Source organism: Equus caballus, chromosome 10 (genome assembly GCF_041296265.1).
Source record: "Equus caballus isolate H_3958 breed thoroughbred chromosome 10, TB-T2T, whole genome shotgun sequence".
NCBI lineage: Eukaryota > Metazoa > Chordata > Mammalia > Perissodactyla > Equidae > Equus > Equus caballus.
The window spans coordinates 15,955,611-15,983,512 of NC_091693.1; the positions used below are offsets into that span (position 1 = coordinate 15,955,611).

A 27,902-nucleotide genomic window follows, 5' to 3' on the forward strand; every position below is an offset into this window, starting at 1 on the left:
TAGGGAAACACAGGCTGACAGGGGTGCTGTGGGGAGGAGGCTGACACTGGCAGGGAGGCAGAGAGACAGCCAGAGGTCTGGGAAGGGGAGGGACTAAGATGCCTCCACCCAGCTCCCCTCCTCTGAGCACTGAGGGTGTGGGAGAGGAGAGGCCGGTGGCTCCCAGCTCCAGCCCTTCTCTAGTGTCAGCTCTCAGCTCCATCTCTGAGCCCTGAGCTCCAGGGGTGGGGCTGACCCTCCCAGGGTGGACCTCTCCTTCTCCCTGCAGCCAGGACCCCACACCCATTGTGGAGGCTAACCGTTCACTGAGCCATTGAATGCTCTTGGCTGTGCCACAGTTTCCCCATCTGTGAACAGAAACCCCAATAGCTGGGATGCGGATGAGACTGGAAAATCCAACTTGTCTTTCTCTTCTTTTGGGTCAGGACAGGAAGGGGATCAGACTTTGGGTGCATGTCTGGGGACTGCAGGGCTCACCAGGGAGACAGATGTCTTGGAAGGCAGTAGCAGGGCTGACAGGGACCGGAAGTGCTGAGGTGGCCAGAGGGATGTTGCAATGCTGCCAGGGTAGTGTCTGTGTGTCCCTTTCAAACCATCCTCTCTCATCTCCAGACTGACACGTGGTTGGGGGACACAAGGTCAGCCAAGCTAGAGTCTGGATCCGGAGCCACACTTCTCCCAGCTGCCAGGGATCACTGGGGGTCAAAGGTGGCCGAGAGGAGGGGGGAAGCCCTGGATCCAGCCCCAAGAGGCAGATGTGGTGGAGGGAGGGGAGATGGGGGCCTGGGTTCCAGGAGGGGCCTGAGAGGGTGATGAATAGCAGACAGAGTGTTTACCGGGCCCGGCAGACTTGGAGCTGGGGGAGGAATGGAAGAGGTGGCCTGGGGGAAGGATGGTAGGGCCCACGCTGTGAGCCTTGCAGCGCAGGTTTTACAGTTGAGACAGGCTGAAATGACCCCTCTCCAAAAGGGAGAGTGGGGGCTGTGAGGTTCAGACCCAGAGAACAGGGAGGTAGGCCTGGGTGCTCCAGATGCAAGTTGTGGGGAGTGAAGGGCGAGTCTGAGAGTGAGATTGGAGGGGGCCTGCAGGGAGTAGGAGTGTGGGGCAACTCCATGACCCCGGAGACGGGCAGCGAGAGCTGTTTGGGCTGAAGAGGCTTGTGAAGAGGGGCGGGATGGAAGAGGGCCAGGAGTCCAGTGTGAACTGAGTCCCTGAGCTACACAGAGGGAGACGGAGAAGCCCCTGAGTCTGGGAGCAGGGCCTGCATCAGGAGGGGAGGTGGAGACTGTCCCCTGAGGGGGAAGGGGCTGGAGCAGGCGGAGGGCCCCACAGTCAGGGAGATTTGGAGATGGGGGTGATGGAAAGCCACAGGCTTCAGGCCAAAGGGTCGTGCCTGAGCCCCACCTGACCAGCTGCCATCAGCAAGGGGCCCAAATGGAAAGGTGAGAGGACACAGGGAGGCAGGCCCAGGGGAGGCCCCGGTGGAGGAAAGTGGACCTGCCCCACCCCTCCCCAGCCCTATAAAGGCCCAGGCCAGGCCAGGCTCACTCATCTCCCCTGTCCCTCACTGGTCCAGGTGGGAGCTCACCTGCCCTGTCCCTCACTGGTCCAGGTAGGTGCTCACTGACTTCCCAGGAGGCACCTGTGGGAGGGATACGGGATGTCACTGATGACCCCATCCCCGCTTCTGCCTCCAGAGCCCCCTCACCAGCCATGAGGCTTGCTCTGTCGCTCCCGGTCCTGTTGGTGGCTCTGTGGATGGTGTGTGAAGTTAAAAGGGGAGAGGAGCCCCTGGGAGTTTGAGACTTGGAAGTGCAAAGCTTGCACCGGGCATGGGGTCCAGGCTCAGAGGACCCTGGAGAGCTCTGGGGCCCCTTATTTGCCCGGTTTTCCCTGTCGTACATTCGTCACCCTGCCACATCCCGTCAGCTGGGTCTCAGGTTCTCTAAGGGGTGGTCCAGCAGGTGGGAAATCTGCCATGTGGAGCCCCAGCAAGGGATGACGTACTGACCCCCACCCCTCCAGGATTGGCTGTCTTGCTCTCACAGTGTGGAAGGGTGAGCGGGCTGTGTCCAGGGGGAGAGAAGGCAATTCCCAGCAGCTTGAGAACCCCTGGGTGCTCCACTACCCTCCCCCCCATTTGAACACCATGAGCCCCAAGAATCCCGTTCCTGGACCTCCTTTCCCATCCCTGACACTCATCGGGAGGCCCCCAAAACCGAAATGTTTGCACACTCCCCGTCTCCTGGACAGGCCGAGCCCCAGCCCAGGTGGACCTAGAGCCCGACCAGGACGATTTAGAGCCGGACGGCGTCATCGACGTAATCTGGGGGGGGGTTGAAGAAGGTTGGAAAGCGCCTGGGGAAGAAGATCGTGAAACACATCATCCACGACATCAACAAGAAGAACGGAGCTTCAGCGACCTGGTTAGTCCCCTTCCCGGGCCCGGGTGGGCTGGGTGCATGGGTGAAGACACCGGGAAAACTGAGGCTGGGGAGGGTGACAAGGTCCCTGCGGTCACACAGCTGGCTGTCTGGGTGCTCAGACTTGGGGGACAGGTTCCTGACTCCGGCCAGGCTCATGTGGAGATGGCCCCGGGTGGTGGGGACAGGCCCAAGCTGGGGCTGCACAGACCTGGGGCATAGGCTGGGGCAAACCCTCTCCTCCTGTGACCTCAGGAGCCGCAGTTTCTCCATCTGTGCCATGGGGGCTTCTGAGGATAAGGACCTGGAGGACCGCATGGGGCCTGGCACAGTGTGGACGCTCCAGGGTGTTTCGCCCACAGTGGCTCTGTCTGAGGAGTTAGGAAAGCATTCGTTACTGAACAAATATGCATTGAGCATCGGCTCAGGGCCAGGACCTGGTGCATGTGGCGAAGGAGAGCGATGAACAGGACGAGGTCTCAGCCAACAGGGAGCTGCCATTCGGGGGAAGGAGGGGGAGGGGAACAGCCCATGAACCAGGGAGTTCCAGGAGAGGAGCCCAGAGGGAGCGCAGCACTGAGAAGACGATAAACAGGGTGTTGAGAACAAGCAGGGATGGGGAGGGGCTCTTGTAGACAGGGCGACTGGGTCTGCTCTGAAGAGTGACACTTTCAATTGAGATCTGAATGAGGGAAAATGCAGCAGGGACTAGGAATCTGTGGCGAGTGTTCCCTGTGGACGGGGAGTGCAAAGGCCCTGAGGCAGGAAGATGTGCACATAGTCAAGGAGAGGGTGGCATTCTAGGACAAGGGAACAGCCTGAGCAAAGGGCGGGCGGCTGGAAAGTGTCCTTGAATCAGCAGGGGACAGGGGACAGTGAGGGCCAGAGTGGGCATGGGGCAGAGAGGGCAGGCCTTGAGAGCCAGGCCAGCATGAAGCGTTCTGACTTCCAGGAGGTCTGGTCCCTCTGGGAAACAGGCACAGAAGTGGATCCACCCAGGTCTGGTCAACTCCGAATCTGCTGGGGGAAGTGAAACACCAGAGAGTCAGGGTACCCTGGGATTGGGGCAAAACACGGTGACCTCTCCCCGTCTCTCTCTACAGGAAAATGGCATCAAAGACAATGAAAGATATTCCAGATACAGTAGATCGCATTCCCCCTCCACACAGGACATCCCATGTCCCCTCCACCCCCCACCCGCAATAAAAATCCTGTACAGAATTCTGAGTGCTTCTTTGCTGTGGGGCGGGGGCCATGGGACAGGGTGAGGGTCGCGCCTTCGGGGAAGAGAGGCAAAGACTCACGTGTGGAGCATCTCTACTTGCTCTGCACTGAGGACTTTGAATTTTACGATCTCAAAAGCATCCTCATGAGAACGTTGGGAGCTGGCCCTATAAATGCCATGGGGGCACTGAGGCTCAGAGAGGTGAAATCATTACCCGATCAACACAAGGTTGACATAAGGGCAGCCATATGGTAGAAAAGAAACCATGTTGTAACTTTGCATGACCTCTGATTAACTATCCCACACGTGCTCTGTAGATTTGATGGCCCCTCCCGGCTGCTGTAAGTTGATAACTTTGTTCCTTTGAGTTCCTTAGGAATGGGATGGCCCCTAGGCAGACAGTCTGTGCTGATAGACATCGTCAATGACAACTGTAGGATCAGGGTATGGGGCATTGCTTCAGTCGCTGACCCATATCCAGTGGAACAGAAGACTATGGGAAATAAGACCAGATGTCTGCCCCAATGGAGATCAGAAGGAAGCCCCACTGGGATTAGGTCTATTTTTAAGGGACTGTTAAAATTTGGGTTGTCTATACTCCTTATCCTTCTGCTCAGATACTTGATTACAAAATGGGCCTTGAGCTGTTGTTCCAAAGCTTTCGAGCAAGGTACAAAATTCTAATAATGCAAAATGTCAACCTGAAGCCAGGAACAAGAGAATATTTCCAAATGAGTGTTAACAGTTTCATTCCTCTAACCCAGACCTACACCCCAACTCAACAGGAAGGAGCTAGATGGGTCATCACCCCAAATCCCTCAAGAATGGGGAACGACCAAGGAATAGAGGGATTGAAACTGGCAAACAGTTAGCCATTGATGATGAAGCAGCTAGGAAGTAAAGTTTTTTTTCTTTTTGCAATTACCGATTATAGGTTTTAGTTGTCCCCGCGCCCATTGCTAACTGTGCTGTTTAGGCAAAAGGCTGCCTGACTCCCACCAGGTTCCAATACATAACACCTCCCTGGAGCCTAGGTCACCATCGTAATGGGTCTGTGAGCTGTTTTTCTGGAATGAGGACTCCTTGTCCACTTCAGGCTGGTTTGGACCACCAGCTCATCAACCGGACCCATGCAGGTGTCCGATAGGTGACCTTTTGATGTCAAGAGGATAAAACCTCCACCCTCAGATCATGCTCACACCACCATTTTGTGAACATGCGTCCTACGAAGAGGCATGGAGTCTGACGCCGCTTGTGCAGAACATCCATTACCTCACTTCACTTCACCTCCAATCCTCCATCTGCACATTTCAGATCACCCTTCCCCGCCATCCTATAAATATCCCTGAGTCCCCATTTTTGGGGAAGCAGATTTCAGAGTCCTGCTCTGGCTTCCTCACATGGCTGTCTTGCAATTAATCCCTCTCTCTGCTGCAATCTCGTCATCTCCGTGTTGGGCTTTCTGTGCAGCAGGTAGAAATGAACCTGACACAGTAACAAAGTCACCTGTGCAAGGTCACACAGGCCGGAAGTGGAGAACCACAGAGGACCCCAGCCTGGGGCTATCCCTGTGCTCTGCTCTTCCCTGGCTGGGCTGCTCAAGACAAGGCACTGGGTTGATTCACGGTCATGCACACAGGAGCTGTTTATCACACTGTCCATGGATGAGGAAAAGGGATCTGGACGAGGACAAGGGTGGGACATGAACTAGACACAGACCAATGATCTCCAAGTCTCAGCTTTGATGGCCCCTCCTTGACCTCCAGTCAGGGTCAAGCTCCTCCATCCCAGCCCTGCCCTCCCTGGGTCATCACTCTCTGGGGAAAGGTCTTTCACCCCTACTGGAAAGCAGGCCCCAGAAGGACAGGACCAGGGCTGTTGTCACCACTGTGTCCCCACATTCAGCCCAGCACAGGTCTGGGCATGGTGCAGGGCCTCAATAAGACTTGATGAAATAAGGAATTATACTAAATCTCAAAGAAAGAACACCACCGAAAACCTAAACGTTACATTTGCACAGAACCCCTCTGAGGTGGATGCTGGCCCTGCCCTTATTTTAGGGAGGAAGAAACTGAGGCACAGCAGGCTAAAGTCACTTGTGTGAGTCACATAGCAAATGTGGGTAGAGCCGGGATTTGAGCCCAAGGAGGGCTCCGGGTCACATTCTTACTCACCCTGCTTTCTCAGGGGAACGCCAGTGGGGAACACGAATTGCCTAGAAGCATATTTATGTGTAGCAGACACAGCAGCCCCTAGAGACCGTCCCCATTTTAGAGTATCTAGTTCCTTCACAATATGACCATTTGCAAGACTGCAATAACACTGAGTCTGAAGGAGGGGTCCCCCCATCACCTTTCTTAAGGGCTCCATGGAAGCCTGCTTCTTGGGGCTGCTCTTCCCCCAGGCAGGGCAATTGGCCAGACCCTTTCCCATGTTAAATTGGTTTCCTGGCATATTTTAGCACTTGTTTTCTTTAAAGTCTGGTTCATCTTTCCAGTCTTTCCTGTAGACTGAGGCCTCTGTGACGCGTGTAAGTTCCATTGTATTCCGAGGGCTCCGGACATCTCTTGTGTTACCTTGCCTGTGAAAGGTCCTCCGTTATCGCTTTGAATGGAAAGAGGCAGCCCAAAGCGAGGCATCGTTTCTGTTAGCAAGGGATCATTTCCTTGATTACTTCGAAAGCCTTTTCTGTCCTGCATGGAAAGCCTTCCACCCATCCTGTGAAGGTGTCCCCAAATACCAGCAAATAGGTCTAATTTCCCGCGGCTCTTGGTAGAACAGTAAAGTCAATCTGCCCATCATCTCCTGGTGCTTTCCCTGGGGTTGGCACCCCTTTTATAAATTGAAGTGGCCCGCTTTTGGGATTGTTCCGGGCACATTCAGGCAATTTTGTACCACCTTTTGGATGGTTCTTTGCCTTTGTGGCCCAACCATAGACTTTTGGAGCCGATGATAAGTGGCATCCCTCCTATGATTGATTCCGTGATGCAGACGAGTAACAATTCCTTCCATTAAGTGCCCGGGTATAAGCACTGGTCCCTGTTCATCCTAAATCCAGCCTGCTCTGGGGGTTTGGTACGGATCACCATCTAAGCCTCGAGAGTGAGCATGCAGTCCCCATTCAGCTGCTCTGTCTAGATCCGTTTCTGAGCATTGAGGCTTAAAAGAGACAGATCCACACTCAGAAGTAGTGCTATGGCCTTACGATCTGGGTTTGGGGTCCTGGCTGCCTATGTTGCAGCCTGATTGGCCAAATTATGTCCTGAAGCTATGTAACTATCAGTGTTTGGGTGGTCCAGGCAATGTACTATGGCCACTTTTTCCAGCATCAGAACAGATTCTAATAGGGCCAGTACCCCTTCCGCGTGTTTGATGTCTTTTCTTCTTAAAGTTAGCAGTCCTCTCTCTTTCCATATCGCCCCATGTGCATGCACGATGGAGGAGGCATCCTGAGCATCGTATAAATGGTTACCTTCCTCTTAGCTCCAAGGTGCACTGCTCTCGAGAGGGCTGATCTCTGCCTTCTGGGCAGACGGACCTGGAGGGAGGGCTTCTGCTTCTGGGTTTTCCTGTGGAGTCACCACTGTGTACTCAGCATCCTGGAGTCCACGGTGCATGAAGATGCTCCATCAGTCAACATTTCCGTATGCGGATTTTCCAAAGGCTGGGCAGTCAGGTCGGGGCTGCTACAGTGAACTTCTTCAGTCATTTGTGTACAACCATGGACAGGTTCTGCTGTCATCCTGGGGAGCAGGGCGTCCAGGTTTAGGGGAGACATCACCTTCAAGTTTACATCTGGGTTGTCCTGTAGTATGGCCTGATATTTCCCCAGTCTCCCTGCAGGAGGCCAATATCCATCTTTTTGTTCAAGCAGAAGTAGCACACGACGTGGAGGGTGCACAGTAGGCGGCTGACCCAGGGTAAATGTTTCAGGCTCTTGCAGAAGTTCCCAGGTTGCAGCCACGGTCTGGAGGCAAACTGGACATCTTGAGTTACAATGTCCTGTTGTTTTGAAAAATAAGCTACTGCCTTCTGGCAGCACCTAAATTCTGAGTTAGCGCTGCAACGCTCACTCCTGGTCTTTCACACACAGAAAGAAAACGGTTTCTTAATGTCCGCGAGACCAAGTGCTGGGGCCACTGGAAGCTTCTCCATGACGATATAAAATGCCTTGTGGCGTTCTGCAGTCCAGTTTATTGGTTCATAGTCATTTCCTTTAAGAATCTCATATACCGGTTTGGGCATAAGCCGTAATTTAGGGATCCAAATGTGACAAAAGCCAGCGAATCCTGAAATCCTCACAGCTGTCTTCTGGTGGTGGGGATAGTCAACTCAGCTAGTGCCACCCATCGGTCCAGTCATAAGTTTCTCTGTCCTTTTGATGACTCAGATCCTAGATATTTTGAAGCTGGTTGAGAAATTTGCGCCCTCCCCTGGGAGACTTTATATCCCCTTTGTGCTACAAAGTTTAAAGTAATGATCATGGATTGGTCTGAAGCTTCCTTAGTTTTACCGGCAATCAGTATGTCTTCCACGTATTGGAGTAAGACTCCTTCACATAACTGGAGATGCCTTACGTCCTTGGCTGGGGCTCCCCCGAAGATGGTGGGGGCATTTTGGAATCCTTGCAGGAGGACCATCCAGCAATATCGCTGTTTTACATTCTTCTCGGTATCATCCCATTCAAAGAGGAAGAGATCCTGAGACAGAGGGCTTAGGGGTATGCAGTGAAAGGCATCCTTGAAGTCCAGAACTGTAAACCAGCAGAAGCCTCCAGATGAAGTTGTAAGCAGAGCATAAGGATTTGGCATCCCCTGATGTGGATCCTCTACTATTTGGTTACTGGCTCTCAAATTCTGTAGAAAATAATTGTCTGCTGTCCCGGGTGTTTGCACTGGTAGGACGGGAGTGTTATATGGGGAACCACACAGTCGGATTGATTGTCATTTGAGAAGGTGGCTGTCAGAGGCTTTGTACCCTCGTTCTCATTTCTCTGTCAAGGGCATTGCCTTAAATTTGGAGCCCAGGCGTCTGGGCAGAGCTTTACCACCATTGGTTAGCCATCTTGGCTCCTCCACACCTCCCTTTGGCCCAGACACCTGCTCTTGCCTTTCTAGAAGTTTTCCAGGGACTCCTGATTGCAGCTCCTCTCCCGGTTGCAACATGGCGTCTTGGAGGGCGCAGGAGTGATCTGGGGGCACATTAACGTCTACTTTCTCTGGTCCAAAAGTCAGTTGGACATTTCATTTGGTTAGTCTATCTCACCCCCACAATGGATAGGGCACTCGGGCATACACAGACAGCTGTGCTTTAGGTATGTTTTCCCTACGTGACACTTGAGCGATTGTAGGAAACATGTACGAGAGAATTCCCCAGATTCACCAGGAATGGACGTGGTCTTGAGGGAGGGCGTGGCCTGTCTGGGGTTCAACAGGATAAGTAGCTCCAGTGTCAATTAGAAAGTCTACAAGTCTTTTTCCCACAGCAGTTGTCACCCAGGGTTCCCTGAGGGACATGTCAGTGATGCTGGTGGAGTCTAGAGAAACCCGTGGGCCCCTTCATTCTTGGTGACTGTCGCCAAATTGGGGCATCTGGTCACCAGGCACACTGTTTCCTTTCTCACCTTCTAAGAATGGGAATCCTTTTTTCCAATGGGCTTCCTGCTTGCAATAGGCACATTGTCTAGTCCCCAAGTCATGTGCCCAGGATGATTGGAAGAAGGGGACCCCGAGGGTCTTACACATGGTCTTCTGCCTCTTGCAGTGGATGGAGGTGGTTTTGGTTAATTCCCACTGATTGGTACAGTGAGCAGGGCAGCCTGCTGTCTCATCTCCCGTTGTTTGTGTCTTTCTGGTATCTGGTCCCACTGTTACACACTGTAAAGGCAACCTCAAACAGCTGTGACATCAGCATCCCTAATCCCCCTTCTAGTCTTTGTAAATGTTTCCTTATATCTCGGGCGCTTTGGCTGATAAGTCATGCTGATTAGCCTCATGTTGCCCAGATGTCCTGGATCAATGTCAGTATACCTTACGGAAGCTTCAAAGACTTTCACTAGGAGGGTCAAAGGGCTTTCTTTTGGTCTCTATTGCACCTCCTGGACCTTATTTAGGCTCTTTGTCTTGGGGCCCCCCTCCTGAATTCCAGTTCCTAAACATGCTTTGTGATGGTTTAAGCTTGACCAGTCTCCGGCGTCATTGGAGTCCCAGCCTGGCTCAACCCCGGGCACGGCCTCTACCGCTGGAGCCCTGATTGAGTTGCTAAGTTGTGACTCATGGAGTCTCTTGGCCTCCTGATGAGCTCTGTCCAGTATCATCCCCCCTTCCTCTGGGGTGAGGAGGATGTCCATGAGGGCCTGAACGTCGGCGCAGTTGGTCAGAGTAGCAAATATGGACGTAAACAAACTTTCCCTCTGTGGGGGATCATCTCGGTAGGCAGGCATGTTGTTTTTCCAATTGCATATGTCCAAAGTGGAAAAGGGGGAATGCACCTACAGAAACCCTCTGGGCTGGCCTTGGTGGGGAATTTGCCTTAACGGGAATTTCCCTACCTGGGGTGGAACATTCTCTGTGTCGCACTGAGGACCCCAATGGGTATGAGGAGGGGTGACCATCCCATTCTCCTAGACAAAGTGGGTACTGAGCCAAGTCAGCGGCATCAGGGGGGTCATTATGCGCTTCCTGGTCATCTCCAACCGTGCCTCCAGCATGCGGTGGAGGTGCTGTAGGACACAACAAATGGGCAAGGGCAAGGTCACCCTCTGACTTTGATTCTGGAAGGATAGGGTTTCATTTGTGCATCCTCCCTCTGGATCATGAGCTTGCACCCCTTTCTTTTTTGAGATCAAGACAAGAAAGCTTGCACATAAGGGATCTCATCCCATTTCTCTTCCCTTTTACGGAATAGGTCTAATTGCAAGATGGTCTCATAGTTCAAAGACCTATTCTCAGGCCACACCTCATTTGACCCAATGAGTCTTGGGGCCAGCCTGTCTTATAAAAGAAAATCATTTTCTTCTTCTTCATGGGCTTATAAGAGAACATCACCCAATTTTGAAGAATGTATCCACAAGGGCTTCCATGGCGTGGATCATCTACATTTCCCATTTCAGAGGGCTGACTCCCAGGTGGCTGCAACAAACAAGGTCTCTCTAGGGATGAGGTTCACATTCTGACAGTGTGGAGCTTGCAGGGACAACTCCCCCGAGAATGACCAAGGCGTCAGCTGTTTCCTTTACATGTTCCAACACCAACAGAGCTCAGGCGAGTAAGCCGCGGACAGGCTGCCACTGTCGGGCGCTTCACCATGAACAGGGAAGGTTTGCCGAGGTATATTTGGGGGGTTTTGCCTATGAGGTCATTGTGTGTCACAGGCAGATGCCCCGACACCTCCACAAAACCTTAGTCACCGGGGAACATCCAGAAGGACTGGAGGGAACACGGCCTCTTTTCCTCAGAGTCAGAAGACCCTCCTAAAATTAGTTCCGAAAGAGAATTTCTTGTGGTCACCCAGAACTCAGTCCCTAAACAACCGATTCAAATTAGACAAACAATATTAATACACAATAACACACAAGACAATTCTACATATAACATAGATTAGAATGCTAGCCAGATTACCAGGAGTACTCAGAACCATATTACCAAGAGTACTCAGGACCAGATTACCAGGAGTAACTCCGAGTGAACCATTTACACTGTCTCTAATTATCCCAGATCCAAGACCAAGATTTGCAACTCAGCCCACCAGAATTTCCTAAAATACAAGTCAAATTTATATTTCCAGGGGCTCAAACGAGGAGATGAGGTAAAGCACAGTCACTTTCTTAAGATTACTCAACCATGAAACATCTTCATCCACCAATGGCTTCTTCTTTCAAGAGTGAAAGTAACAGAAAGAGCTGCTGGTGCTGCCGTGGGGAAGCAAGAGCCCAAAGTTGACCCTCCAGACTCAAACAGCCTGGGGGCTGCTCAGGGTCAATAAGGTGGACCATCGCCCTGCTGAGGGGCCACCGAGCTTTGGCCAGGTGGCCAAGAGAACAAAAGTCCCTTTGTGGTCACCAAATTGGTTACTGAGCAAGCGCTCACTGCCCGATGGTTGGAGAAGCCAATACTACGGCACCGGCTTTGGAGAGAAGAAAGAGCTTTATTGCAAGGTTGACAAGCAAGGAGACAGCAGGCAAGGCTCAGATCTGTCTCCCTGAGCTGAAATACGGGCAGACTTTATGGAGTTGGGAGAGGGCGGGGTTATGCAGAATACTAGCTTGGCGGAATGTGATTGGAGGGCAGGAGTGTCACAATCTTAGAAGTCCGGATTGCTACCCATCAAGGGACCCCTCCCTTCTCGTGAGGCTGCCCACACCACTTTCTCTGCACATTGAGTTCCACAGTTAAGGAACTTTTGCTTCCTAGGTGGCTCCAGGTCACCTGAGGACAAGGGTTCCATCTTCTGAGCATGCTCCAGCCACATGGCTTGCAGGCTTTGCTCATTGGTCCTGCAAAACAAGGCTGACATTTCATTATGGATACAATAGGATAGAAGAGGGACAGGACGGCTTGGTCTATGATGGGATGGTTTCGTGGGCACCTGGGAAGCTGCATACACTGCTCAGGATTGTGTTCTGGGTCACTGGAATGGAGACTAGCCTGGCTGTTCCTAGTGACACGAAGCATTTGTGTGTCCTGTGTCCCAGGGATCCCAAACATGGTCCAATGCAGGGGCCAGAGAGACATACGGGGAGATGAACGAGGACGTTCCTTCCAGGGTTGTTTGTTATTTCATTCTGTCCCTATCACCAGCTCTTAGGGGTCTCTCTTCATTTCTTGCTTCCTTTCTCCATTGGAGCTCCCGGCCTTGCCTCTCTCTGACTGTTCTCAGCTCTCCCCGTCTCTGCCATCTTCCTCTCTGTGTCTCCCTCCATCATGGAGCTCAGCGTCTCACACGCTTCCCTCTCATCTCAGCTTCATAATATCTGTTTAGAGGGTTGTTGTGACTCAAAAGACCGGAGACCACTGTCATGGTGAGGCCACTTTCCCGACGCCATTGTCCCTGTCGTCCTACCTGATTCTGCTCCTTCTGTCTGCTGACCTGCTGTCCCCAAGAGACTTCATTTTTCTGGGTTCTGTTTCCTTCCACCACTCTCTGTTCTCTTTCCCACCTCCAGAATCTCTTGCCCCCTGACCCTGCCTGTTTCTTTTTTCCCTTCACGCTCCCTCCTCCAGGCTCGTCTTGTCCACCATTCTGCTGTTGCTATTTCCTCTGCCTATTTCCCTCCCTCTCGGTTAGCAAGTCCCTTCCCCCAGAGCTGCTCCTCCCTGTCCTCTGCCCTCAGTCTCCCTCCTTCCCTCCTCCAGCTGGGTTGTGGACCTCTTGTCTATCCCGACAAGCCCAGTGGGTGCGGAGTCCAGGCTGCAGGGAGAAGGAGAGGCCCACCCTGGGAGGGTCAGCCCCGCCCCTGGAACTCAGGGCTCAGAGATGGAGCTGAGAGCTGACACTAGAGAAGCCAGGGCTGGATCTGGGAACCACCGGCCTCTCCTCTCCCACGCCCTCAGTGCTCAGAAGAGGGGAGCAGGGGTCCCACCGCAGGCGACGGGCCAAGTTGGCGCTCATGTCTCCCAGGCCAGGCTGCATTCTCCTCGCCCCTGTGCCTGCATTGTCTCCGGCACACTCTGCACCACGAGGGCTTTCCCTGGCCCTGCTTTGGGTGCCCCTGTGGAGGCGGCTCCCCTCTCCCACCTGACTCACCCAGAGCCCAGTGAGGAGGGAAAGGGTCAGTGGGCTCAGAGACCAGGGCCTGGCCCCAGCTCAGCATTCCACTGATCACAGTGTGCCCTGGAGCTGGGGCCACCCCTCTGAGCCTGTTTCCCCAGGTGTCAGGGAAAGAGGTGTCACCAGCCACGTCTCTTGTTTGAAGAGATGAATTCTGAATCTTCACATATGACGACGTCTGAGCAGACAGGGCTGTCCCACCTCACCGCAGCCCAACTCCCATCAATACATGGAACAGAGGCTGGGGACAGAGCTTCGGAAAACACAGGCTGGCAGGGGTGCTGTGGGGAGGAGGCTGACACTGGCGGGGTGGCAGAGAGACAGCCAGAGGTCTGGGGAGGGGAGGGACTAAGATGCCTCCATCCACCTAACCATTCACTAAACCATTGAATGCTCTGAGCTGTGCCTCAGTTTCCCCATCTGTGAACAGAAAACCCAATATGACGATTAGACTGGAAAAGCCAACTTGTTTTTCTCTTCTTTTCAGTCAGGACAGGGAGGGGAGCAGACTTGGGGTGCATGTCTGGGGAATGCTGGATTCACCAGGGAGGCGGATGTCTGGGAAGGCAGCAGGGGGGCTGACAGGGACCGGAAGTGCTGAGGTGGCCAAAGGGGTGTTGCAATGCTGCCAGGGTAGTGTCTGTGTGTCCCTTTCAAACCATCCCCTCTCATCTCCAGACAGACACGTGGTTGGGGGACACAAGGTCAGCCAAGCTAGAGTCTGGATCCTGGGCCACCCTTCTCCCAGCTGCCAGGGATCACTGGGGGTCAAAGGCGGCTGAGAGGAGGGAGGAAGCCCTGGATCCAGCCCTGAGAGGCAGATGTGGTGGAGGGAGGGGAGCTGGGGACCCGGGTGCCAGGAGGGGCCTGGGAGGGTGACGAACAGCAGATGGAGTGTTTACAGGGCCCTGCAGACTTGGAGATGCAGGAGCAATGGAAGAGGGGGCCTGGGGGAAGGATGGTGGGGCCCACACTGGGAGCCTTGCAGTGCAGGTTTTGCAGTTCAGACAGGCTGGAAAGACCCCTCTCCAAAAGGGAGAGAGGGGGCTGTGCGGTTCAGACCCAGAGAGCAGGGAGGGAGGCCTGGGTGCTCCAGATGCAAGGTGTGGGGCGTGAAGGGCGAGTCTGAGAGTGAGATGGGGGGGACCTGCAGGGGGTAGGAGTGTGGGGCAACTGCGTGAGCCCAGAGACGTGGAGCGGGAGCTGTTTGGGCTGAAGAGGCTTGTGAAGAAGGGGTGGATGGAAGAGGGCCGGGGTCCAGGGTGAACTGAGTCACTCAGCCACCCAGAGGGAGATCCAGAGGCCCTGAGTCTGGGAGCAGGGTGTGCATCAGTAGGGGAGGTGGAGACTGCCCCCTGAGGGGGAAGGGGCTGGAGCAGGTGCAGGGCCCCACAGTCAGGGAGATTTGGAGATGTGGGCAATGGACAGCCACAGGCTTCGGGCCAAAGGGTCTTGCCTGCGCCCCACCTGACCCGCTGCCATCAGCAAGGGGCCCAAATGGAAAGGTGAGAGAACACTCGGAGGCAGGCCCAGGGGAGGCCCAGGTGGAGGAAAGGGGACCTGCCCCACCCCTCCCCAGCCTAATAAAGGCCCAGGACAGGACAGGCTCCCTCATCTCACCTGGCCCTCACTGGTCCAGCTGGGAGCTCACCTGTCCTGTCCCTCTCTGGTCCAGGTAGGTGCTCACTGACTTCGCGGGAGGGACCTGGTGGAGGGATATGGGGTGTCACTGATGACCCGATCCCCGCTTCTGCCTCCAGAGCCCCCTCACCAGCCATGAGGCTTGCTCTGTCGCTCCCGGTCCTGTTGGTGGCTCTGTGGATGGTGTGTGAAGGTAAAAGAGGAGAGGAGACCCTGGGAGTTTGAGAGTTGGACATGCAAAGCTGGCCCTGGGCATGGGGTCCAGGCTCAGAGGACCCTGGAGAGCACTGCGGCCCCTTATGTGCCCTTCTTCCCCTGTCGTCCATTCATCACCCCCACCCCACATCCCATCAGCTGGGTCTCAGGTTCTCTAAGGGGTGGTCCAGCAGGTGGGAAGTCTGCCCTGGGGAACCCCAGCAACGGATGACGTAGTGATCCCCACCCTTCCAGGGTGGTTGTCTTGCTCTTGCAGAGTGGAAGCGTGGGCGGGGTGTGTCCAGGGGGAGAGAAAGCAATTCCCAGCAGCTTAAGACCCACCTGGGGCTCCACTACCCTCCCCCGTCATTTTAACACCATGAGCCCCAAGAATCTCGTTCCTGGACCTCCTTTCCCATCCCTGACGCTCATCAGGAGGTCTCCCAATACTGAGATGTTTGCACCCTCCCCGTCTCCTGGACAGGCCGAGCCCCGGCCCAGGCAGACCTAGAGCCGGACCAGGCGGACCTAGAGCCGGACGGCGTCATCGACGTCATCTGGGGGGGGTTGAAGAAGGTTGGAAAGCACCTGGGGAAGGAGATCGTGAAACACATCATCCACGACATCAACAAGAAGAATGGAGCTTCAGCGACCCGGTTAGTCCCCTTCCCGGACCCGGGTGGGCTGGGTGCATGGGTGAAGACACCGGGAAAACTGAGGCTGGGGAGGCTGACAAGGTCCCTGCGGTCACACAGCTGGCTCTCTGGGTGCTCAGACTTCAGGGACAGGTTCCTGACTCTGTCCAGGCTCATGCGGAGATGGCCCTGGGTGGTGGGGACAGGCCCAAGCTGGGACGGGACAGACCTGGGGCATAGGCTGGGGCAGACCCTCTCCTCCTGTGACATCAGGAGCTGCAGTTTCTCCATCTGTGCCATGGGGGCTTCTGAGGGGAAGGACCTGGAGGACTGCGTGGGGCCTGGCACAGTGTGGACGCTCCAGGGTGTTTCGCCCACAGTGGCTCTGTCTGAGGAGTTAGGAAAGCATTCATTTGTGAACAAATATTCATTGAGCATCGGCTCAGGGCCAGGACCTGGTGCATTAGGGAAGGAGAGCAATGAACAGGACAAAGTCACAGCCCACGGGGAGCTGCCATTCGGGGGAGGGAGAGGGAGGGAAACAGCCCATGAACCAGGGAGTTCCAGGAGAGGAGCCCAGAGGGAGCGCAGCACTGAGAAGACGATAAACAGGGTGTTGAGAACAAGCAGGGATGGGGAGGGGCTCTTGTAGACAGGGCGACTGGGTCTGCTCTGAAGAGTGACACTTTCAGTTGAGATCTGAATGAGGGAAAATGCAGCAGGGGCTAGGAATGTGGGGAGAATGTTCCCTGTGGACGGGGAGTGCAAAGGCCCTGAGGCAGGAAGATGTGCACATAGTCAAGGCGAGGGTGGCATTCTAGGCCAAGGGAACAGCCTGGGCAAAGGGCGGGCGGCTGGAAAGTGTCCTTGAATCAGCAGGGGACAGGGGACAGTGAGGGCCAGAGTGGGCGTGGGGCAGAGAGGGCAGGCCTTGAGAGGCCTGGATGAAGAGTTCTGACTTCAAGGAGCTTGGTCCCTCTGGGAAACAGGCACAGAAGTCGGGCCACCCAGTTCTGGTCTCCTCCGAATCTTCTTGGGGGAAGAGAGAGACCAGGGAGTCAGGGTAGGGGCGGGATTGGGGCAAAACACAGTCACCTCTCCCCGTCTCTCTCTACAGGAAAATGGCATCAAATACAATGAAAGATATTCCAGATACAGTAGATCACGTTCCCCCTCCACACAAGGATGCTGCCCCGCTTAACCCCCAACCCTAGCTGCATCCACCCGCCACGCCCCCACCCTAGCAGGATCTGCCCCTCTCCTCCAAGGCTGTGCCCCAGACAGAGGCCCAGACAAAGGCTCTGAAACTTCCCACATGCCCAGCCTCTGTGTCGAAGACTTCCCACAGGACATCCCACGTCCCCTCCAGTCCCCACCAGCAATAAAAATCCTGTAGAGCATTCTGAGTGCGTCTTTGCTGTGGGACGGTGACCATGGGACAGGGTGGGGGTTGCGGCTTCGGGGAAGAGAGGCAATGACTCATGTGTGGAGCATCTCTACTTGCTCTGCACTGAGGACTTTGAACTTCACGATCTCAAAAGCATCCTCATGAGAATGTTGGGAGCTGGCCCGATAAATGCCATGGGAGCACTAAGGTTCAGAGAGGTGAAATTGCTACCCGATTGACACAAGGTTGACATAAGGGCAGCCATATGGTAGAAAAGAAACCATGTTGTAACTTTGCATGACGTCTGATTAACTAATCCACACATGCTCTGTAGATTTGATGGCCCCTCCCGGCTGCTATAAGTTGATAACTTTGCTCCTTTGAGTTCCTTAGGAATGTGATGGCCCTGGGCAGATAGTCTGTGCTGATAGCCATCGTCAATGACAACTGTCGGATCAGGGTATGGGGCATTGCTTCAGTCTCTGTTGCAGATCGAGTGGAGCAGAAGACTATGGGAAATGAGACCAGATGTCTGCCCCAATGGAGATCAGAAGGAAGCCCCACTGGGATTAGGTCTGTTTTTCAGGGACTGTCAAAATTTGGGTTGTCTATACTTCTTATCCTTCTGCTCAGATACTTGATTATAAAATGGGCCTTGAGATGTTGTTCCAAAGCTGTCAAGCAAGGTACAAAATTCTAATAATGCAAAATGTCAACCCGAAGCCAGAAACAAGACAATATTTCCAAAAGAGTGTTAACAGTTTCATTCCTCTAACCCAGATCTACGCCCCAACTCAGCAGGAAGGAGCTAGATGGGTCATCACCCCGAGTCCCTCAAGAATGGGGAATGACCAAGGAATAGAGGGATTGAAACTGACAAACAGTTTGCCATTGATGATGAAGCAGCTAGGAACTAAAGTTTTTTTTCTTTTTGCAATTACCGATTATGGCTTTTAGTTGTCCCCGCGCCCATTGCTAACTGTGTTGTTTAGGCAATAGGCTGTCTGACTCCCACCAGGTTCCTATACAAAACATCTCCCTGGAGCCTGGGTCACCATGGTAATGGGTGTGTGAGCTGTTTTTCAGGATTGAGAACTCCCTGTCCACTTCAGGCTGGTTTACACCACTGGCTCATCAACCGGGCCCATGCAGGTGTCCAATAGGTGACCTTTAGTAGTCAAGACGATAAAACCTCCACCCTCAGATCATGCTCACATCACCATTTTGTGAACATGCGTCCTACGAAGAGACATGGAGTCTGACGACGCTTGTGCAGAACATCAATTACCTTACCTCACTTCACCTCCAATCCTCCATCTGCACATTTCAGATCACCCTTCCCCGCCATCCTATAAATATCCCTGAGTCCCTATTTTTGGGGAAGCGGATTTGAGAGTCATGCTCTGGCTTCCTCACATGGCTGTCTTGTGACTTAACCCTCTCTCCTCCACATTTCCCCTCGGCCCAAATACCTGCTCTTGTCCTTCTAGAAGTTTTTCAGGGACTCCTGATGGAGGCTCGTCTCCCAGTTGCAACATGGCGGCTTGGAGGGCGCAGGAGTGATCTGGGGGCACATTAATGTCTACTTTCTCTGGTCCAAAAGTCACTTGGGCATTTCGTTTGGTTAGTCGATCTCACCCCCACAATGGAATAGGGCACTCGGGCATATACAGACAGCTGTGCTTTAGGTATGTTTTCCCTACGTGACACTTGAGCCATTATAGGAAAGGTATAGGAGAGACTTCCCCAGATTCACCAGGAATGGACACCAGAAAGAGGCAAGGACGGGAGCTCCAATGGAGAAAGGAAGAGGAAATGAGAGAGACCCTTAAGAGGTGATGATAGGCACAGAAAGAAATAACAAACAACCCGGAAGGAACGTCCTGGTCCATCTTCCTGGTGGTCTTGAGGGAGGGGTGACCTGTCTCGGGTTCAACAGCATCAGTAGCTCCAGTGTCCATTAGAAAGTCTACAAGTCTTTTTCCCACAGCAGTTGTCACCCAGGGTTCCTTGTGGGAAATGTCAGTGATGCTGGTGGACTCTAGAGAAACCCACAGGCCCCTTCATTCTTGGTAACTGTCAGTAAATTGGGGTATCTGGTGGCCAGGCACACAGTTTTCTTTCTCACCTTCTGAGAATGACTGGGACACCCCTTTTTCCAATGGGCTTCCTGCTTGCAATAGGCACGTTGTCTAGTCCCCAAGTCACATGCCCAGGATGATTGGAAGAAGGGGACCCCGAGGGTCTTACACATGGTCATCTGCCTCTTGCTGTGGATGCTTGTGGTTTTGATTGATTCCCACTGATTGCTACAGTGAGCAGGGCAGCCTGCTGTCCCATCTCCCGTTGTTTGTGTCTTTCTGGGATCTGGTCCCACTGTTACACACTGTAAAGGCAACCTCAAAGAGCTGTGACATCAGCATCTCTAATCCTCCTTCTAGTCTTTGTAAATTTTTCCTTATATCTGGGGTGCTTTGGCTGATAAAAGTCATACTGATTAGCCTCATGTGGTCCAGATGTCCCGGGTCAATGTCACTATACCTTCTGGAAGCTTCAAAGACTTTCACTAGGAGGGTCGAAGGGCTTTCTTTTGGGCTCTATTGCACCTCTCGAACCTCATTTAGGCTCTTTGGCTTGGGGCCCCCCTCCTGCATTCCACTTATTACACATGCTTTGTGATGGTTTAAGCTTGACCAGTCTCCGGCGTCATTGGAGTCCCAGCCTGGCTCAACCCCGGGCAGGGCCTCTACCACTGGAACCCTGATTGGATTGCTAAGTTGTGATTCATGGAGTCTCTTGGCCTCCTGATGAGCTCTGTCCAGTATCATCCACCTTCCTCTGGGGTGAGGAGGGTGTCCCTGAGGGCCTGAACGTCGGCGCAGTTGGTCAGAGTAGCAAATATGGACGTAAATAAACTTTCCCTCTGTGGGGGATCATCTCGGTAGGCAGGCATGTTGTTTTTCCAACTGTATATGTCCGAAGTGGAAAAGGGGGAATGCACCTACAGAAACCCTCTGGGCTGGCCTTGGTGGGGAACTTGCCTTAACGGGAATTTCCCTACCTGGGGTGGAACGTTCTGTGTGTCGAACTGAAGACCCCAATGGGTATGAGGAGGGTGACCATTCCTTACTGACTATTAGACAAAGTGGGTACTGAGCCAAGTCAGCGGCATCAGGGGGGTCATTATGCCCTTCCTGGTCATCTCCAACTGTGCCTCCAGCATGCGGTGGAGGTGCTGTAGGACACAACAAATGGGCAAGGGCAAGGTCACCCTCTGACTTTGATTCTGGAAGGATAGGGTTTCTTCCGTGCATCCTCCCTCTGGGTCATGAGCTTGCACCCCTTCTTTTTTGAGATCAAGACAAGAAAGACTGCACATAAGGGATCTCATCCCTCTTCTCTTCCCTTTTACAGAATAGGTCTAATTGCAAGATGGTCTCATAGTTCAAAGACCTATTCTCAGGCCACACCTCATTTGACCCAGTGAGTCTTGGGGTCAAATGTCTTATGAAAGAAAATCATTTTCTTTTTCTTCATGGGCTTACAAGTGAACATCAACCAATTTTGAAGAATGTGTCCCAAAAGGCTTCCATGGGGTGGGTCATCTACATTTCCCATTTCAGAGGGCTGACTCCCAGGTGGCTGCAACAAACAAGGTCTCTCTATGGATGAGGTTCACATTCTGACAGTGTGGAGCTTGCAGAGACAACTCCCCCGAGAATGACCAAAGGGTCAGCTGTTTCCTGTACGTGTTCCAACACCAACAGAGTTTAGGGCAGTAAACCGCAGACAGGCTGCCACTGTCAGGCGCTTCACTCTGAACAGGGAAGGTTTGCTGAGGAATATTGGGGGGTCGTCCCTATGAGGTCATTGCGTGTCACAGGCAGATGCCCCGACACCTCCACAAAACCCTCGTCACCTGGGAACATCCAGAGGGACTGGAGGGAACACGGCCTCTCTTCTTCAGTCAGAAGAACTTCCTAAAATTAATTCCAAAAGAGAATTTCTTGTGGTCACTCAGAACTTAGTCCCTAAACAACCAATTCAATTTAGACAAACAGCATTAATACACAATAATGCACAACGCAATTCTGCATGTAACATAGATTAGAATGCTAGCCAGATTACCAGGAGCACTCAGAACCAGATTACCAATGGTACTCAGGACCAGATTACCAGGAGTAACTCCGAGTGAACCCTTATCCTGTCTCTAATTATCCCAGATCCAAGCCGAAGACTTGCATGTCAGCCCGCCAGGATTTCCTAAAATATAAGTCATACTTATATTTCCAGGGGCTCAAACAAGAGAGATAAGATAAAGCACAGTCACTTTCTTAAGGTTACTCAAGCAGAGACATCTTGATCCACAAATGGCTTCTTCTCTTAAGAGTGAAAGTAACAGAAAGAGCTGCTGGTGCTGCCATGGGGAAGCAAGAGCCCAAAGTTGACCCTCCAGACTCAAACAGCCTGGGGGCTGCTCAGCGTCAATAACGAGGACGAGCGCCCTGCTGAGGGCCACCGAGCTTTGTCCAGGTGGCCAAGAGAACAAAAGTCCCTTTGTGGTCACCAAATTTGTTACTGAGCAAGTGCTCACTGCCCAATGGGTGGAGAGGCCACCGGCACCAGCTTTGGAGAGAAGAAAGAGGTTTATTGCAAGGTTGACATGCAAGGAGACAGCAGGCAGGGCTCAAATCTGTCTCCCAGAGCTGAAGCAGGGACAGACTTTATGGAGTTGGGAGAGGGCGTGGTTATGCAGAATACTAGCTTGGCGGAATGTGATTGGAGGGCAGGAGTGTCACAATCTTAGAAGTCCGGATTGCTACCCATCAAGGGACCCCTCCCTTCTCATGAGGCTGCCCACACCACTTTCTCTGCACATTGAGTTCCACAGTTATGGAACTTTTGCTTCCTAGGTGGCTCCAGGTCACCTGAGGACAAGGGTTCCATCTTCTGAGCATGCTCCAGCCACATGACTTGCAGGTTTTGCTCACTGGTCCTGCAAAACAACCCTGACATTTCATTATGGATACAATAGGATACAAGAGGGACAGGACGGCTTGGTCTATGATGGGTTGGTTACGTGGGCACCTGGGAAGCTACATACATTGCTCACAGTTGTGGCTGGGTCACTGGAATGGAGACTAGCCTGGCTATTCCTAGTGACACGAAGCATTTGTGTGTCCTGTGTCCCGGGGATCCCAAACATGGTCCAATGCAGGGGCCAGAGAGACATACGGGGAGAAGGATGAGCATGTTCCTTCCGGGGTTGTTTGTTATTTCTTTCTGTCCCTATCACCAGCTCTTAGGGGTCTCTCTTCCTTTCTTGCTTCCTTTCTCCATTGGAGCTCCCGGCCTTTCCTCTCTCTGACTGTTCTCAGCTCTCCCCGTCTCTGGCATCTTCCTCTCTGTGTCTCCCTCCATCATGGAGCTCAGCCTCTCACACTCTTTCCTTCCATCTCAGCTTCACAATACCTGTTTACAGGGTTGTGACTCAAAAGACTGGAGACCACTGTCATGGTGAGCCCACTTTCCCGATGCCATTGTCCCTGTCGTCTTACCTGATTCTGCTCCTTCTGTCTGCTGACCTCCTGTCCCCAAGAGACTTCATTTTTCTGGGTTCTGTTTCCTTCACTACTCTCTGTTCACTCTCCCACCTCCGGGTTCTCTTGCCCCCCTGACCCTGACTGTTTCTTTTTTCCCTTCACCCTCCCTCACCCAGGCTCATCTCGTCCACGATTTTGCTGTTCCTGGTTCCTCTGCCTTTCTCCCTCCCTCTCGGTTAGCAAGTCCCTTCCCCCAGAGCTGCTCCTCCCTGTCCTCTGACCTCATTCCCCTTCCTTCCCTCCTCCAGCTGGGTTGTGGACCTCTTGTCTATCCTGACAAGCCCAGTGGGTGGGTGGTCCAGGCTACAGGGAGAAGGATAGGCCCACCCTGGGAGGGCCAGCCCCGCCCCTGGAGCTCAGGGCTAGGAGGAGATAGGGCTGGGAGATGGAGCTTGGAGCTGACACTAGAGAAGCCAGGGCTGGAGCTGGCAGCCACCGGCCTCTCCTCACCCACACTCTCAGTGCTCAGAGGAGGGGAGCAGGGTTCCCACCGCAGGGGACGGGCCAGGCTGGTGCTCGTGTCTCCCAGGCCAGGCTGCATTCTCCCCATGCCTGTGCCTGCTTTCTCTCCGGCACACTCTGCACCACGAGGGCTTTCCCTGGCCCTGCTTTGGGTGCCCCTGTGGAGGCGGGTCCCCTCTCCCACGTGTCTCACCCAGAGCCCAGTGAGGAGGGAAAGGGTCAGTGGGCTCAGAGGCCAGGGCCTGGCCCCAGCTCAGCATTCCACTGATCACAGTGTGCCCTGGAGCTGGGGACACTCCTCTGAGGCTGTTCCCAAGGTGTCAGGGAAAGAGGTGTCACCAGCCACGTCTCTTGTTTGAAGAGACAATTCTGAATCCTCACGTAGGACGAAGTCTGAGCAGACAGGGCTGTCCCACCTCACCTCAGCCCCAGTCAGGTCAAGACATGGAACAGGGGCTGGGGACGGAGCTTCAGGAAACACAGGCTGGCAGAGGTGCTGTGGGGAGGAGGCTGACGCTGGTGGGGAGGCAGAGAGACAGCCAGAGGTCTGGGAAGGGGAGGGACTAAGATGCCTCCACCTACCTAACCATTCACTGAGTCATTGAATGCTCTTGGCCGTGCCTCAGTTTCCCCATCTGTGAACAGAAAACCCAATAGCTGGGATGCGGATGAGACTGGAAAAGCCAACTTGTTTTTCTCTTCTTTTCAGTCAGGACTGGGAGGGGAGCAGACTTTTGGGTGCATGTCTGGGGACTGCTGGGCTCACCAGGGAGGCGGATGTCTGGGAAGGCAGCAGTGTGGCTGACAGGGACCGGAAGTGCTGAGGTGGCCAGAGGGGTGTTGCAATGCTGCCAGGGTAGTGTCTGTGTGTCCCTTTCAAACCATCCCCTCTCATCTCCAGACTGACACGTGGTTGGGGGACACAAGGTCAGCCAAGCTAGAGTCTGGATCCTGGGCCACCCTTCTCCCAGCTGCCAGGGATCACTGGGGGTCAAAGGTGGCTGAGTGGAGGGAGGAAGCCCTGGATCCAGCCCTGAGAGGCAGATGTGGTGGAGAGAGGGGAGATGGGGGCCTGGGTGCCAGGAGGGGCGTGGAGGGTGATGCACAGCAGACAGAGTGTTTACCGGGCCCGGCTGACTTGGAGATGGGGGAGGAACGGAAGAGGGGTCTGGGGGATGGATGGAGGGGCCCGCGCTGTGAGCCTCGCAGTGGTGGTGTTGCTATTCAGACAGGCTCAAAAGACCCCTGCCCAAAAGGGAGAGAGGGGGCCGTAAAGTTCAGACCCAGAGAGCAGAGAACGAGGCCTGGGTGCTCCAGATGCAAGCTGTGGGGCATGAAGGGCGAGTGTGAGTATGATATTGGAGGGGGCCTGCAGGGAGTAGGAGTGTGGGGCAGCTCTGTGACCCCAGACAGGGAGCAGGAGCTGTTTGGACTGAAGTGGCTTGTGAAGAGGGGCGGGATGGAAGAGGGCCGGGGTCCAGTGTGAACTGAGTCCCTGAGCTACCCAGAGGGAGAGGGAGAGGCCCTGAGGCTGTGAGCAGGGTGTGCATCAGCTCGGGAGGTGGAGACTGTCCCCTGAGGGGGAAGGGGCTGGAGCAGGCGGAGGGCCCCACAGTCAGGGAGATTTGGAGATGCGGGCGATGGACAGCCACAGGCTTTGGGCCAAAGGGTCGTGCCTGGGCCCCACCTGACCCGCCTCCATCAGCAAGGGGCACAAATGGAAAGGTGAGAGGACAGAGGAAGGCAGGCTCAGCGGAGGCCCAGGGGGAAGGAGTGGAGACCTGCCCCACCCCTCCACAGCCTAATAAAGGCCCCGGCCAGGCCAGGCTCACTCACCTCACTTGTTCCTCACTGGTCCAGGTAGGTCCTTGCTCACTTCCCCGGAAGGATTTGCAGAGGGACATGAGGTGTCACTGATCATCCCATCCCCGCTTCTGCCTCCAGAGACCCCTCACCAGCCATGAGGCTCGTCCTGTTACTCCCAGTCCTGTTGGTGGCTCTGTGGATGGTGTGTGAAGGTAAAAGAGGAGAGGAGACCCTGGGAGTTTGAGACTTGGAAGTGTGAAGCCCGGGCATGGGGTCCAGGCTCAGAGGACCCTGGAGATCTCTGGGGCCCCTTCTGTGCCCTGGGTCCCCGTCATTCACAAATCATCCCCCCACACCACACTAGGCGGGTCTCAGCTTCCCTATGGCTTCGTCCAGCAGATGGGAGATCCGCCCAGACGAGCCCTACCAACCCATGACGTACTGACCTTCACCTCTCTAGGACTGGCTGTCCTGCTTTCACAGGCTGGAGAGGGGAGACAGGGGTGGGGTTGGGGAGGGTGGCGGTGCGGGAGGGTGTTCTGTGTGAGAATAAGGTGGTTCCTGGCAGCTTGAGCTGCATCTGGGAGCTCCAGGACCCTCCCCGCATTCTAACAGGATGATGGCTTAGAACCCCTTTGGTGGACGTCCTTTCCCATCCCGGGAAGCTCATTGTGAGGCCTCCCAATACTGAAATCTTTCCACCCTACTCCTCCTTTGGACAGGACCATCCTGGGTCCAGGCGGTCCCTGAGCCAGCCGGCATCTTGGATGCCCTCCCGGACACTGTGAAGAAGATTGCACACACCCTGGGGAACAAGGACCAGGGAGTCCCTGACAAGCTGAAAAAGAAGGACTCTGCTTCAGTCACCCGGTGAGTCCCCTTCCCGGGACCCGGGTGGGCTGGGTGCATGGATGAAGACACTGGGAAAACTGAGGCTGGGGAGGATGACAAGGTCCCTGCGGTCACACAGCTGGCTCTCTGGGTGCTCAGACTTGGGGGACAGGTTCCTGACTCCGGCCAGGCTCATGTGGAGATGGCCCCGGGTGGTGGGGACAGGCCCAAGCTGGGACGGGACAGACCTGGGGCACAGGCTGGGGCGGACACACTCCTCCTGTGACATCAGGAGCCGCAGTTTCTCCGTCTGTGCCATGGGGGCTTCTGAGGGGAAGGACGTGGAGGGCCGCATGGGGCCTGGCACAGTGTGGACGCTCCAGGGTGTTTTGCCCACAGTGGCTCTGTCTGAGGAGTTAGGAAAGCATTCGTTCCTGAACAAATATTCATTGAGCATCGGCTCATGGCCAGGACCTGGTGCATCAGGGAATGAGAGCCATGAACAGGACGAAGTCTCACCCCAAGGGGAGCTGCCATTCGGGGGAGGGAGCCGGAGGGGAACAGCCCATGAACCAGGGAGTTCCAGGAGAGGAGCCCAGAGGGAGCTCAGCACTGAGAAGACGATAAACAGGGTGTTGAGAACAAGCCGGGACGGAGAGGAGCTCTTGTAGACAGGGAGACTGGGTCTGCTCTGAAGAGTGACACTTTCAATTGAGATCTGAATGAAGGAAAATGCAGCAGGGACCAGGAACTTGGGGACAATGTTCCCTGTGGACGGGGAGTGCAAAGGCCCTGAGGCAGGAAGATGTGCACATAGTCAAGGAGAGGGTGGCATTGGAGGACAAGGGAACACCATGAGCAAAGGCAGGGCGACTGGAAAGTGTCCTTGAATCATCAGGGGACAGGGGACAGTGAAGGCAAGAGTGGGCGTGGGGGCAGAGAGGGCAGGCCTTGAGTGCCGGGCTAGCGTGAAGTGTTCTGACTTCAAGGAGCTCTGGTCCCTCTGGGAAACAGACACAGGAGTGGGGCCACCCAGTCCTGGGCTCCTCCTTGTTGTCGTGGGGGAAGAGAAACACCAGGGAGTCAGGGTACGGTGGGATTGGGGCAAAACACAGTGACCTCTCCCCGTCTCTCTCTACAGGAAAGTGGCGGCAAATACAACCAAAAATATTCCAGTTAAAATAGATCTCATTCCCGTCCACAGAAGCAGGTTGCCCCTCTTACCCTTCAATCCTAGCCGCATCCACCTGCCGCCCCTCCAACCAAGCAGGATCCATTCGCGACGCCCCCACCCAAGCAGGATCCACCCGCCACGCCTCCACTCAAGCAGGATCTACCCGCTATGTCCCCACTCAGGCCGGATACACCCCTTGTTTCCAGGGCTGTGTCCCAGACAGAGGCCCAGACAAAGGCTCTGAAATTTCCCACATCACCAGCCTCTGTGTCGAAGACTTCCCACATGACATCCCTCGTCCCCGACACCCCCCACCCGCAATAAAAATCCTGTAGAGAATTCTGAGAGCTTCTTTGCTGTGGAGCGGGGGCCATGGGACAGGGTGGGGGTCATGCCTTTAGGGAAGAGAGGCAAAGACTCATGTGTGGAGCATCTCTCCCTGCTCTGCACTGAGGACTTAGAACTTCACAATCTCAAAAGCATCCTCACGAGAATGTTGGGAGCTGGCCCGATAAATGCCATGGGAGCACTAAGGCTCAGAGAGGTGAAATTGCTACCTGATCGACGCAAGGGTGACGTAAGGGCAGCCATATTGTAGAAAAGAAACTATGTTGTAACTTTGCATGACCTCTGATTAAGTAACCCACTTGTGCTCTGTAGATTTGATGGCCCCTCCAGGCTGCGATAAGTTGATAACTTTGTTCCTTTGAGTTCCTTAGGAATGTGATGGACCCTAGGCCGACATTCTGTGC

General features: G+C 54.2%; 1 protein-coding gene, 2 long non-coding RNA genes and 1 other non-coding gene across 6 annotated transcripts; 3 read left to right on the forward strand and 1 right to left on the reverse strand.

Annotated features, from left to right (window-relative positions):
• Nucleotides 1-747: 747 nt before the first annotated feature.
• Nucleotides 748-3,644, forward strand: LOC138915725 (uncharacterized). Of its 2 annotated transcripts, none has more exons than XR_011421882.1 (3): nt 748-1,612; nt 2,254-2,426; nt 3,527-3,644. It is a non-coding gene; the product is annotated as an uncharacterized lncRNA (long non-coding RNA). The 2 variants fall into 2 exon arrangements; XR_011421883.1 differs by having other exon boundaries at nt 847-1,442.
• A 10,668-nt stretch (nt 3,645-14,312) lies between these two features.
• LOC138915726 (apolipoprotein C-I-like) lies at nt 14,313-17,287 on the forward strand. The gene is made up of 4 exons (XM_070223012.1): nt 14,313-15,091; nt 15,177-15,250; nt 15,737-15,908; nt 17,005-17,287. The coding sequence occupies exons 2-4, from the start codon at nt 15,193-15,195 to the stop codon at nt 17,099-17,101; spliced, it is 327 nt and encodes a 108-aa protein (XP_070079113.1). The 5' UTR covers nt 14,313-15,091; nt 15,177-15,192; the 3' UTR covers nt 17,102-17,287.
• A 736-nt stretch (nt 17,288-18,023) lies between these two features.
• LOC138915727 (uncharacterized) lies at nt 18,024-23,051 on the reverse strand. Its single transcript, XR_011421886.1, has 2 exons — nt 22,833-23,051; nt 18,024-21,254 (listed from the first exon to the last, which is right to left on the reverse strand). It is a non-coding gene; the product is annotated as an uncharacterized lncRNA (long non-coding RNA).
• LOC102147873 (uncharacterized) lies at nt 22,339-27,489 on the forward strand. 2 transcript variants are annotated; one of them, XR_011421885.1, is made up of 4 exons: nt 22,339-24,685; nt 25,200-25,357; nt 25,868-26,015; nt 27,118-27,489. It is a non-coding gene; the product is annotated as an uncharacterized protein (transcript). The 2 variants fall into 2 exon arrangements; XR_011421884.1 differs by having other exon boundaries at nt 24,216-24,266.
• The last annotated feature ends 413 nt before the right edge of the window (nt 27,490-27,902 follow it).